General features: G+C 34.5%; 1 protein-coding gene across 1 annotated transcript; it reads left to right on the forward strand.

The window, feature by feature from the left end:
* The first annotated feature begins 1,963 nt into the window (after positions 1 to 1,963).
* On the forward strand, positions 1,964 to 13,796 carry LOC117134991. The gene is made up of 7 exons (XM_033294700.1): positions 1,964 to 2,084; positions 6,936 to 7,079; positions 7,440 to 7,585; positions 11,493 to 11,703; positions 11,770 to 11,881; positions 13,262 to 13,651; positions 13,751 to 13,796. Exons 2-7 carry the CDS (start codon positions 7,013 to 7,015, stop codon positions 13,794 to 13,796), a joined length of 972 nt encoding a protein of 323 aa, XP_033150591.1. The 5' UTR covers positions 1,964 to 2,084; positions 6,936 to 7,012.

Genomic DNA, 13,796 nt, shown 5'->3' on the forward strand with positions numbered 1-13,796 from the left:
AATAAATATACACATATAAAGTGGTAGATTTTTTGTCATTCATACTGTTTTATAGTACGAAATTATAGTACACTAAATTACATGATCCGAGTTGGGGCAAAATGCAAGCATTAGTGACTGTTCTATTTCCGTTATACTTTGCTGACGCTCGCTGTCTCCGTTTAGCGTTGTCTGTTCACCAAATCTTCCTAGCATACCATTTTTTTTTTTTTTCTAGATTGGCTAAGACTTTTTTGCAGTTTGACACGTCAGGCTTCCGAAATATACTGTAAGCACTCGAACCACAACTTATGTGAGCGAATTTCTATGATTTTTGTTTGTTGTTAAAGTGCTGTTGCAATAAGTAGTGTAATGAAATAAAACAAGTTGGCGCATTTTAGTTGGGCGCAACCAATTTGTATATGGGCAATTCTCCAGAAAGGTCAACCGCAGACAAAAAATTTAAAGTCTAAAATAGTATGTTTTTTCACATAGTTTTATAGGGAATCTATTAGTAATAATAGTCAAAAACGTGCGAAAGTTCTGTTAAAGATAGTCATTATGCGTTAATATTCGCTGTTTTAAATTTCGGTTGGTATTCCAAGAATATAAAAGAAATGTAAGCAACAAGAATATAAAAGAAAACGGCAAATTTCTTATCAGGCCTTTAGTTTTCATTACTGACATTAAAAAAGGACATTTATAATAAGTGCATCCAAAGTTTTGGTCCAATGACCATCCAATATTGTGTCCAAACATATTTGATACATATTATGCCCTTCTAATTTACTTAAAAAGTACAAAAACAGCTTAAGAAGTATAAAGGAAGAAAATATCGCGTGCGACAGTGATTAAAATTCAATTTCAAAAAAAAACTACTTTATATTTCTAAGTCAAACCAAAAACATTATTAAGAGCTATCAATACATAACACTTTAAATTTGATTGCTTTCAAATTTTTTTTATCACGTTTCGCTGAAATCAGTGTTTTGAACTGGTTTTCGAATAATCGACTTCTGTTTTTGTCGTGTGCGAATGCTTAACATTTTTGCAATTATCTTAAAAACAAAGAATTTTCCAAAATCGATCTTAGCACCAATTATAGAGCTAACCAAAAGCTATAAGTTTCATATTTTGTAAAAATAAAATAATGTCTTGGCACATGTTTTTTTTCGGTTTGAGTGCGTACAAATGTCGCATTCGATATAAGAGAATTTCCCATATACACTTTCCAGTTTTTATAAAAATGTCACAGGTATAAAAAAATTGTATATAATGTGAGTGTATACTTACTTTGCAAAGTATACTAATACTAATGTATAATAACTTTATGAGCGGTCAATAATTATTACTTACTATTAATAAGATTTTATATGCATTCTGTTAAAGTAATAAAATATATTCAAATGTATTTATTTTATTTTTATTATAAAATATTGCGATGTATTTACTTTGCCTTTGTAGTCTGCCAGCGCAGACGGCGTCGGCAGTCGGCAGTGTCATGCACTTATCGAAACAGACAAGTAAGGTGCAGGCACACACTAGGAAAGGCAACGGTGCATATTCCTCACAATACATTACCTTTTTTCGTGCATTTCAAAGTGCAACTGTTATTTTTTTTAGGTTTTGATTTTAGAGCCATCATTTCCTGGGGAATTCATAGGTGTCATCTCCAGTTACTTACCTTTTTTCTCAACCTAACATTATTCCCGCAAATTTTGTGGATTCTATTAAAATACGTACCACTTTAATTCGTACTATAGGGTAACAAAGTGCTCACTCTTAAGCAGTCATCCCTTGCTCGTTATTGTTTCTCTTAATAAAAATATGTTCATGTTACATACGTACGCATTCAGTCCTCGGCTGAATGCATATACACACGTGCTATTTGTATTTGTATTGTACTGTTTAATTCGAGAAACGAATTGCGATTGCGTGAGTTACGCAGAGTATACTTGTTGTCAACTTTAATTTAGTCTCCGTATGGCGTTTCGGAAAAGAGGTCCTTTAAGTTGGGAGTCCGCGTCGCGGCGCTGAATGAATATACATATATTTCAATTAGTGCATTTGTGCTGCATATTGTTATACACACAGACTATATGTATGTATGTACATACTTAAACAAACTCAACATTTGAATTTATATTTATATAAACATACAATCAAGTTCATATAAACTACAAAACTAAATAATTGTAACTTAGGAATAATATATGTACATGTTTTACCTAATGTATGCATGTATTTACAACGACGCAAAAATGTAGTTCCATATTCTACACAATTTTATCAATTTTATTTGCAATCAGGAGATTAATGTAATATGTTTGTACATGTGTACATTCATACATGAATATGTATTTTCATATATTGTACAGCATACTTTTTAGCATGTTTGTACATGTATAAATACAAACATACATATTATCGTAAAAAAAAACTTATGTTTTGCATAGCATACTCTCAAGGAGTGTGTGAATAAACTTCAAATTGTCCGTATATATATGTATGTATTACATGTACATATAAGCCAGAAATATGTATATACATATATATACGTACAAAATATACAGAGTATGTATGTACATGCATACATACATACATTCTTGTATACATAAGCAATTTCTGTAGTCAAATTTAGGCGCAGAAAATATGTAAAAAAGAAGAAAATCAACATGTTCATATGTATAGACTTATGCATCTCTAATTTATATGTACAAATGGATATGCAGACATTCAAGAATTAACAGTGTTAAGTAAAATGAAAAACAATTTTATAAATGCATGTGTGTCTATCAAATATAAATAAGTTACTTCTAATTGAAAATGCTTATATATGTGTATTTGTTGGTATGTATGTATGAGCTTGCTGAAGTCGTAAGTATTTAGGTACATATATGTATTTACAACAGCATGTTATGCATGCGCTTCAATTTCTGTGCCATCATACATGTGTACATAGCAATGTATTTATGTATATACTATGTCAGTATGTGAAATACCGAAATAATAAATAAAAACATTTTTGTGAAGTAAACACATATCTAAACACATAGTATATACATACATATTATTGCTATAAAGTTAGTATTCGCCAGACTAATGTGATATCCAAAACATATATTTTATTTATTTATTTAATGCCAACTATGAACAGTCGAGGATAAAAGAAAATGATAACAAAAATTATTTAAAGTTAAATTTAAAAGTATTTCAAAATTAAGTTCTTGATTTTAAACTTGATAAGCTTATAGATTGGGAGTGTTAAACAGACCCAACATTCGTTGCAAGGATTTGGGGGAAACCAAAAAAACCCATTCAGTGTTAATTAATAATAGTTAAAAAGTTAAAATAAATCGCTTAGTAATAAAATCAGAGGCCTCTGTGTTGATAACAGAATTAAGTTTCTTGTAATCATGACAGAGTACTCAGGGGCTCATGCAGTGAATAATAAAGAAATTAAGATGACTCAACAAATATGGAGTCAATTTCTAATTTAATCATAAACATGACACCTAACATAATCCGGCAGTTAGTTAACGATGGGAGATTGATTAAAATTATTTTATTAGCATAAGATGGTAGATCAACTCCTGGAACCTAGCTAAAGCGTCGCAACGCAAATAATAAAAATTTTTTAACGGATTTAATACCATTCCATATTCCAGAATCGGAGGAACAAGAGATGTATAAAATAATTTAGTTGTGTAAGGGTAATCAAATTCTTTAGCCCATCGCTTGATAAAACCGAGAACTTGAATTGCGTTAGTGACAGTTAGAGAAACATGCTTGTCAAACTTCACCTTACTACCAGTATTAAAGAGAATACCTAAGTCTGCTAATCTATTGAGAGGCAACTGATCAATATAGTAGTTGACTATGTGAGGTAGTTGACTATACATTTAAAACAGTTAAGTTTTAATAATCTACACCAATTGAAAAAGCTATCAAGATATGTCTGCAATAAAGTACTACATGACATGTCTCTAAACAATAGGCATAGCTTCACGTCATCAGCATACATACATTAGAACGTTTGAATTCAGAATGACTGAGGGCAGATCATTGATAAATAGGTTAAAAATCAACGGTTCAAGGTGACTACCCTGAACATACATGTACATACATACATTTATATTTATGTACATATGTAAGTTGTATTCTTTGTGCGCAAATAAGCTGTCTTACTCTTTATTCACAATACCTTCTACTATAATACATATTTACATTATAAGTAAAATTAGTCATATTGCCAATAATTAAAAGATGGCTTAAAGATGACGTTAAAATTAAAAGCATATATTTCTCGAAAATCGATCTGAATTCATAAACTCGGACTCTCTTGCACGAAAAATAATATTTTAAGGGCATTTAACACCCTGCTTCTATTGAACTTATAAGGTCCTACTCCAAACAATTTTTGTCACGATCGGATCACATTGAATCGACTATTGATTATAACACTGAGATAGCTTTTTTATATTTATTTGTTTTGTTTATATGTCCGTATATAATATATATTAGTCAGGTAACACTTAATGCCACAGAAATTCACTCGAAGTTACTAAATTTAATTTCTTTCGCATTGTAAAAAACCTTTTCTTACTTAAGAGATTAATAGTCATACAAATCACGCCAGATTTTGAAAACGACAAGGAATAGAGCTTGGGAATTCGACATTTAGACCCAAAGAATAGAGCTTGGGAATTCGACATGTGGACCCAAAGTCCGCTACCACCCAAAAACATTCAAGATACGCTCAAACATGTAAAAGCAATGTAAAATTCAAAGCAAAGAGTTATTAATTCTTTTTTGCACTCTATTTTAGGATTCTTACTTTCTAATGTAACTTGCATAACACAAAGCCGCTTTTCTGGTATTAATTTCTTACAAATGTCTATAATTTCTCTTGCTATTGATGGCGTAAGACTGGAATATGCAACTAATAATAGCATCTAAGTACATCACGCTAAGTTCCCATGAAAACTGACCCACTCCAGTGATATTTGCATCGTAAGTTTTATAAAATACTCATTTTCTGTATTTTTAAAACAAGAGCGTAAGGATTGTTCAGAACCCAAAAAAGATAGAAAGCTGAAATGTTCATCTTAATTCTATAAAACTTGTGGACAAATTAAAGTTGGGCGTAACCAACTTTTATATATACACACACACAACAACTCGGGAAAATATACGCACATGGACACAACAAAATTGTTTTTGCGGCGCATAAAACACCCAGAGTGATCCGAGAAAAGGAAATGTGCGCGAGGTCGATCGGCTGGCATATAAAGAATGCTTCGGGAAAGAATTGTCTGCGCACAAAATTCTGCTGAAATCATTTTTTATACGCACAAGTAATTGCATTGTGCTGATCACAATTTCGCTTGGGTTGGAGTATACCATGTGTACGCGTTGTGTTTTTAGGGGTGCGTGCACTCGTCGCCAGCGTCGGCAGCAACCTTTGTATGGCGCGTCAGCAAGCGCACCCTACTGTCTATATTGAAAATTAAAATGTAAATAATTTCTAAGCTATTTATCCGATCGTTCTGTGTTTGCGATTTTTGTAAGTTGCTGCTGAATATTGTGGGTGTAAATCTTTCTTTCCGATTTGCGGGGGAGGGTGGAGGAAATAAAAAAAATAAAATAAAAACGATATGTCCTGGGTATAGGAGTACCTACTCTAGCTTTTATAGTTGCTGAGAAACACGCACTCATGCACCCGGACGGACGGACATGGCAATATCGACTCAGTTTGTCTTGCTGATCAAGAATGTATATACTTTGTGGGGTCTGTCACGTCTCCTTCTCCCTCTTACATACATTTGCACAACTTCATAATACCCTTTTCCATTTTTTACAAAAACGTCAAAGTGTTTAAAAATATCTAAGGTTCTAAGTCCAAAAGTTAACGACAAAAGTAAAAAATATTAAACACTCTGAAGGTGATCGAAAAATGTAAAATTATGGTATTGTCTAAAATTGTATATTAATTTTTAAATTAATAAATCTATGAACTTTATTTCCGTTGCATGAAAAAAATTCAATTTTATGCATTTCGTCGATTAAGAATGCAACAACATTGTTAAACGGCTTCGGCTTCTTTCGCACAAGCAGCTATTTACTTAAATAGTTTTTTATGTTTTTTGTTTTTATCTTTTCAATTATTTTATATGATTCGTCTGGCATCGGCTGAATCACCTTCGGTTGAAACATGACTAGGCAATATTGTGTTTTATTTCAGATTTTTAAAAGATTTTTTATGCCCCATATCGTTTTTTCATTTCGGGGAGGAAAATAAAAATAAAAGACGTAGTGTCTTGATATAGAGCACCTACATACCAAATTTGGTTGCAGTGAGTCGTTTTAAGAGGATGGGGCATTATGTATGTGTGAATGTGTTAATTTTGAAGATTTTCGCATTTTATGGGACCCTGCTGGCCTGTTGGACTGTTGTCCAGGATACTTATGGCCAAGTGGTTACAATGGGCTTTTAGCTTGTTTATATGTTTCGTACCGGCTTTCTTAATTTTTTCTTTCTTTTGGAAGGTGGACAAGCCTAGGTCCTCATTGTCGTTGTGTCATCGGCGTGAGGTGTAGTGTGGATCTTCGGTCTGCGGTAAGCCTGCAGCGTAGATGGAGTAACTGCACTTGCGCTTAGGACGCTGCCCTTAGTTACTCCAGCTTGCACTGCCTGAATATTAGATTCCTATGGTCCATACTTGAGATAGATTCTCCTTTTCTCGTATATTGATATTAGATGGCAAACAAATTAATTTTCAAAAGACCTAATCAAAGGACCGAGTTTTTAATAAACCTGAGTTGGGAGGGCGAAATATTAATTGAGAAGAATATTATTATACATTAAAAAAAACGATAAATCTTATATATAAGTTAGCATATTCAAACATAAAATTTTTAAGATTTCACTAAACAATTTTTTTTTATTTATTTAGGTGTGAAGAAAATGCATTGCGTACCTAAGAAAGTTTGCTCATAACTAAACTGTGGATTAGTTTTATATGTTAATATAATGGAATCTGAAAAATGGCATTTACGAATATGTTTATTTTTGCTATTTATCACATCATCATATTCAAGTAAGTAAATGTAACTTATTCTAAAAACAAACAGTTTCACATACCCACTGTGAAGTTATCGCGTTACACAGAAAGTTTTCATTGCAGCGCAATATATTCTAAAAGGTTAGTAGCTAGGTATCCTTTTATCGTATGTACGTTTTTAGACATATACATTAAAATGTACAAAAGGGTATTTTAATGTAGTGAATTTGAATTGTCCGTAACAAGCAGATCTTGAACACAGATTTAAAACCAGTGAGTCTGTATGAACACGTAGTCTTAAACATTATAAAGATCTTTGCATGTAGGTTCTAGTCAGATCTAGTTTTTTATGTTTTTCATACAATACAAATACAAACAAAATGTTTATATTTTCAGATGTTGGAAAAATAACGTCGTCTCAAAATCTCTTTGGAAACACTGTTATGAGTCAATTTAATACTAAAAATAACACGCGTGTAATTGCTCAAAAAGGAGGACTTGCAATCTTACCATGTGTGGTTAAAGTTAATTCGCCTGCAACGGTAAGACACTATTCTACTATACATGGTGTGGAGTTAAAAAGAAATAAGGAAATAAGGGAGGACAAACTAGTATTTTTACCCTACAAATTATTTAACTTCAACTCTACTCATCGCTTCGCGAGTTTAGTTTTATCGCATTAAAACATCTGCCTACTGTTTAGGTTTTCTTTATTATTAATACTTCTTTTATTTTCAGTGAAAAATTTAAAAATTCCTGTGATATTTTAAAGAATTTAGTCGAAAATTTCTGCTCTCTATTTCTTATGGGTTCAGCGTACAGCGATCACCCGTCACTATTCGTTATTTTAGGAATATCTTAGTTTTGTATACCGCGTCTATATATAGCGTCTCCCAAGATGGCATCGTTATTCTCCAATGCGGCCATATTAACTTATTTATTATTCTTTAGTAAAGCGAGACGAATTTCCGTACGTCTTGTTTGACCAACCGCATAACAAGAAAGAGGCCGGTTGCACCGTGTCAGTCGCTGAAGCCAAAGCTTCACGTTTGACTTAGCTGTACTTTCCTCACATTCGTAACCATTATCCTTTTCCCATCACTGACGACCGCTACGAACTACGTTCGATTCCAGCCTCCTAAGAACTGAAATCTCACCTCTACCCCAAGGGGCCTAACATGACTCCCATATATAATCAAAATCATTACCCCGCGCACTTCAAATACTAACTTATATTCAGAGCTCGCAGAAGTTGTCACTTTTTGCAAAAAGTCCCCAAAAAGAACACTGTATTGCTCAGAGCACATTGGAAACGGGATCAAAAAACACCTTCAACCCTGTGTTACTCGCGTGCTTCTTCTCGATCAGTGAGAGCTGTGAATAATAAACAGGTAGTGACTGACGCTCATAGGTTTAGCTAGCTTCTTCTTCCTTTTTGCTGCATTCTCGCTCTTGCTCTTTTCGTGTATGGAGTGACGAGAGAGCGAATGAAGCTAAGTACCCGAAACACAAAGTGCACACACCCCTAAAAAACACAACGCGTACACCATGGTAGTACTCCAACACACAGCGAAATTTGGATCAGACCACAATGCAGATTACTTGTGCGTAGAGAAAAAAAATGATATTCAGCCAGCATTTGTGCGCAGGCAATTCCTTTCCCGAAGCAAACACAAGAAAAGGTCAAAATATTTTTTGTATGTTCTCTGCGTCGCTGCAAATGTAGCACTAATTGAATGAATTGCGAGATTGTTTTCCGCTTATGCTTATATGCTAGCCGATCGAACTCGCGGACATTTCCTTTACGCTTGCTTCGTTGTGGGTAAAAACACAACGGACCTTTTCTCGGATCTCTCTGGGTGTTTTGTGCGCTGCTTGTGCGCCGCACAAGCAATTTTTTGTTGTGTCCGTGTGCGTTTATTTGTCATTGTGCGCGTATGGTCTCGCACTTGATTTTTGTGTGTGCCAACCATTGTGCTTAAAAAGTGCCACAATTGAAAACCGTTCTCTGCTAAGTACCCAAGACACTTCAACCCTGTTTTTACTTAGCAGTCCGCCTCCCTTGTATTATTGTATCATGAGTGAGAGTATTCTTGTAGCTCTCTTTATGTACGCGCTCACTCGAGACACTTTTAAATCGGTGAGAGTGCTTTTGAGTATGCAATGTGTGACCATTTCTATCTCTTCTCACCCTTTTCACGCTTTGCCTATGATGAAATAAAGCAACAACAAAGCACTAATGAAACAACAACAAAAAAGACACTTTGTGCTTGAACGAAAATCGTTTGATCAGTTGCCGAGGCTCAGTTAATGAGCGCCGCGCAAAAAATCCATTCAAAACTGTTGTCGCAGAAGCAGCTACATGTGATCCTCACCATCCGTCATAAAACAGAAACACGAGAGAAACAATTCTAGAAGCTTCGTGTTCAAGTGAGCAGGTCGACGAATATTTCCTGTTAGTTCAGTGAGCATGACAGCTTGTGAAATTTTGGTTGAGCATATTTTGGGAGCTCTGCTTATATTACATTCTCCGAAATATATTTATTCATGATCAAGAGCAAGACAAACTGAGTCGATATAGCCATCTGTATGAGTGCGTGTTTCTCAGCAACTATAAGAGCAACCAAACTTGGTATGTAGGTCCTCCAATACCCAGGACAAATCGCTCCTGTTTTTGTTCCGTCCAAGTAGGATACCAACTATAATAAGCCTTTAAGCAGACAATGGAAATGACTCGATGTCATGGCAAAGTATTTCCTCCACACTATGTTGAAGCAGCTTATCTGGTTCCTGTGACTAATAGAGCTTAAAGGAAGCCTAATTATTTAGCGCTTTTTGTATTAGAAGTGGGTTAGGTTTGAGATATTTCCCAATACAACTAATGTATTGCCCCCATCTGGTTCTCTGTAACATTCTAGAGTTCAGAAAGGGAATCTGGGACGAATCTGACAATGAGATCTTAAATTTAATGTAGCGGCGTCAGATTTAATGTCCGGGACGTAAGCCGCTGGGAAATGTTGCTGCATATGAGGGTTAGGTCCTGTACTTCATTTATATTTTTGGTAACGAAGATACGTTCACTACACCTGTTGCATATGATTAGTTTAGCAGTTGAGTACTGCCCTTTGTGTAGATGGGTAATTACATCGCCTCCCAAAATGAGGTCTTTGTTTTTAAGCAGAACACAATCCTTACCGGAGGTGTAGTATAGGTTGTATTTTAAAGTCCTTACGTCCTGAATTATGACGCAATGTAACAAGGGTTCTTGGACTGGAACCGCATATTCTGTGACCTGTGCTAATCGCAGCAGAGACTGTTGAACTGTGATGCAGGTTGATTTGCCGTAACTGTTGTGAGCAAAACAGCCTCCGTCTTTGTCAGCGTTCATTCGATCTTTCTCATACTCACTGATCGACGGTATCGATCTCCTCCAGAGTCACATATTTTGAGAGTCTGGTTATTGCGTCATTTTTAGTCAGTCATTTATTACGAAATCTAGAAAATTTGCAAACAAATAATGTTTTGTACTTGTGTTTTGTGTTGTTTCTTGTTATCAGATTAGCATCATTATATATAGGACTTTATAACTTTTATATATCTAAAAATTTTTAAAATCATGTAAGGGCGGATGGGTCTTGTATAAAAAATCTAGAAAATTTGCAAACTAAACCAAAAGGATTTTGGGGCACTCCTAAAAGGATATTGGGGCTTGAGTTCTTGCCCTTTTTGGCACTTTACTCTGCTGTTAATAGAGTGGTCTCATTTATTCTCACTTTTTGCGGCAGGCTTCATATTGAAGTCGGGCAGTACTGCTCTCACATATGTTAGATCTTGTTGTATCTATGTTTACCATTGAAGCATTCCATTCTTGTAAAACTGGCCCTCGAGTCGACCGCTCTCCCAGCTCACTATCAGTACTTCGCTCCATACTCTATTGCCCCCACATCCTTTCTATCCGGCAACCAAGGTCAGACCCTCTTGTCGATACTCTTGAGATGAAACGCAACAAGTTTGTACTTTTTATAAAGTTACGAACGAGGAATATTATATATTATTAACTCCTCGCTGCATTTTGTTAGCAGTTTTTAGCTGATTTAGATAAAATTTTTTTGACATTTTCAAAGTCAATTCTGAAACCCAACTTGCAAAAATTCAGGACGATCGGTAAAGCTTGTGTACTGAATTCCGAATAACCGTTAAATATACAGTCTCGTAAGTCTTATCTTTATAAATATTTTATAAAAAACGGAAAAAGGGTAACATGACTTTTTTGTAGATGTGTTTGTGAGCCTGTGTGTGTGATTCACTACTCAACGTGTAGCTCTAATGGTTTGAGCGCTCTTGTTGCACTTACAAACGGACGGGCAGGGTCCAATTGACTCCGTTTGTTATTCACTGATTATTATTATAACAAGGAATATATATACTTATTTTGGTCTGGTTTTTAAGGTTTCTTGGATTCGGCGAAAGGATTTCCAGTTACTTACAGTAGGATTATCAACTCACAGCAGTGACAAGAGGTTTTTAGTTGAGCATACACGACACATGGGCCATTGGTCTCTGCGTATAAAGGCTGTGAAGGAAGAGGATCGAGGGCTTTATGAGTGTCAATTGTCAATTTATCCAACTCAATCAATTTTCATAGAATTAAAAATTGTTGGTAAGCTATTTTAAATATTTTTTCTTTTAACAATTACAATATTTTATCATCCTGTATATACTATAGAAGCGGTAGCCGAAATATCAAATTCTTCTGATATTCTTATTGATGAATCCTCAACCCTTCAACTACAGTGCAAGCTTAAAGGTGCTACAGAGAATCCATCTTTTGTATTTTGGTAAGTAATATTACTAAGCATACAACATTCTTAGTGGTAATATGTAAATGCATATGTTGTAGAGGGCTTCGCTCCAAACTCCGCGAGGTACGTCAACCGCCAGTTTTATTTTGTCTAATATCAGCTTAGGTTATTGGATTAACTTCTTAAAATGTCATATTATTATCTCTTGCTAATTTTGCACTCTAGTTCAATTAAGTAAAGAATTCATCGATATTTAAGACAGTTGTCCCTTTTTATGGCACGCTTCGCTATCAGAGAACGGCAAAGCTGGCACTTTTTAAGCATGGTAACACTCAAAAGACTTGGGTATGGTTTCAGAGACGCACTCACAAGTCGCATCCACAAGATAAGACAAGTCAAGGGCAAAAGAAAGTGTGCGCGCGCACAAAATGCGATCGGCTGGCATAAACATAAGCGAGAAATAATAAGTAGCGAAGCAAAAGCACACATAATGTAAACAAAATATTGTATGATATTTATTTTGTGTATTCCTCACATATCCTTCAGGAGCTTTTTAAGTTAATTTCAACATTTAACAGTAGGCTGTGTGTGGGGGCCACCATGTAAGTAACATAATAATTTGTAGGGTAGGTCACTCTGTTCGCCATAGTTTTTAGAAATTCAAACAAATAAGAATATTGTCGCTGACAAAATTTCAAGAAATATAGATTTTATATACTATGGGGCTATGTTAATCGAAACAGGATTATAAACCTAAGTGAAAAAAGAGTGAACATGAACTGAAATAAATAGACCAGTCTCAGTTAATTCTACTGCATTGAATGTTTATTTAATATTTTAATTTATGAGTATGTGTAAGCCCGAATTATATGAAACTTTTTGTTGACAGGTGTTTTTTAACTCAGCTTAAAACTTTTATTTTGAATTAATTTAATAATTAAAATAAACTTACAAATATGCTAACAATTAAAACGAGTAATAACGAACTCTCCATGAGCTTTGCAGCCTTCTCTTCGTATCTTTTTATTTCTTCAAGTAAAATTTCCAAATTATTTATGGTAGTTAGCCGTTATAGGCCGATTGAAGACATCCAGCTTACTTTGGGAGTATTTTATTCCGTTAGAAATGTCCAATTGCCATTGTTGTGCGAGCAACAATAACTCAGGGACTAAAGTTAGAAAAAATCCTGTACGTAAATGCTACCATTTCGAGAGCAATTTTAGTTTTATCGATGCGGAAAATAATTAAAATTTCAATTTTGTGAGATGCATTTTGTGTATGTGAGTGCGGTCGTGTGTTTGCTGCTATTCCCTGGTCAATAGCCCTGTAAAAATGTAGACTGCCCGTAACATTATAGCTTTTAATCATAATTTCCAAATAAAGCAAAGAATTTATAAATCTTTTGATATTTTTCAGGTATCATGAAAACAAAATGATTAACTATGATGCACAAGGTGGTTTTGTTGTAACATCAATAACTGAAAATTCGCTTCCTAGCCCAGAGAATGGATACCTCCATCAGTCAAAGACAAGTAGTGGAAAAAACAAAACTAAAAATAGCTCAAAGGAGCCTATTGGTGTAAATAGTATCAACACCAGTAACGTTTTGAGTTTACCTGTGTATACATCACCTGTAACCCCATTATCAACTTTGCAATTACAGCAGCTTAAGTCCCCATATCTTCCAAATTCTTCTATGAGTGTGCTAACAATTAAAACAGTTACATTCCATCATGCTGGAAATTACACGTGTGCTCCGTCAAATGCACGTCCCGCAAGCATTACGGTACATGTTCTCAGAGGTGGGTATGAAATAATTTTATTGGTTTATAACATACAAATAATGCTTGCTTTATTATTTATTAAATTTCTTCTTTTTTTTATTTTATCGCACGTCTTATACAGGAGAAAAACCTGCAGCTATGCAACATGCGAATCGAAGTATTATTGA

Source organism: Drosophila busckii, unplaced genomic scaffold (genome assembly GCF_011750605.1).
Source record: "Drosophila busckii strain San Diego stock center, stock number 13000-0081.31 unplaced genomic scaffold, ASM1175060v1 chrUn_01, whole genome shotgun sequence".
Lineage (NCBI taxonomy): Eukaryota > Metazoa > Arthropoda > Insecta > Diptera > Drosophilidae > Drosophila > Drosophila busckii.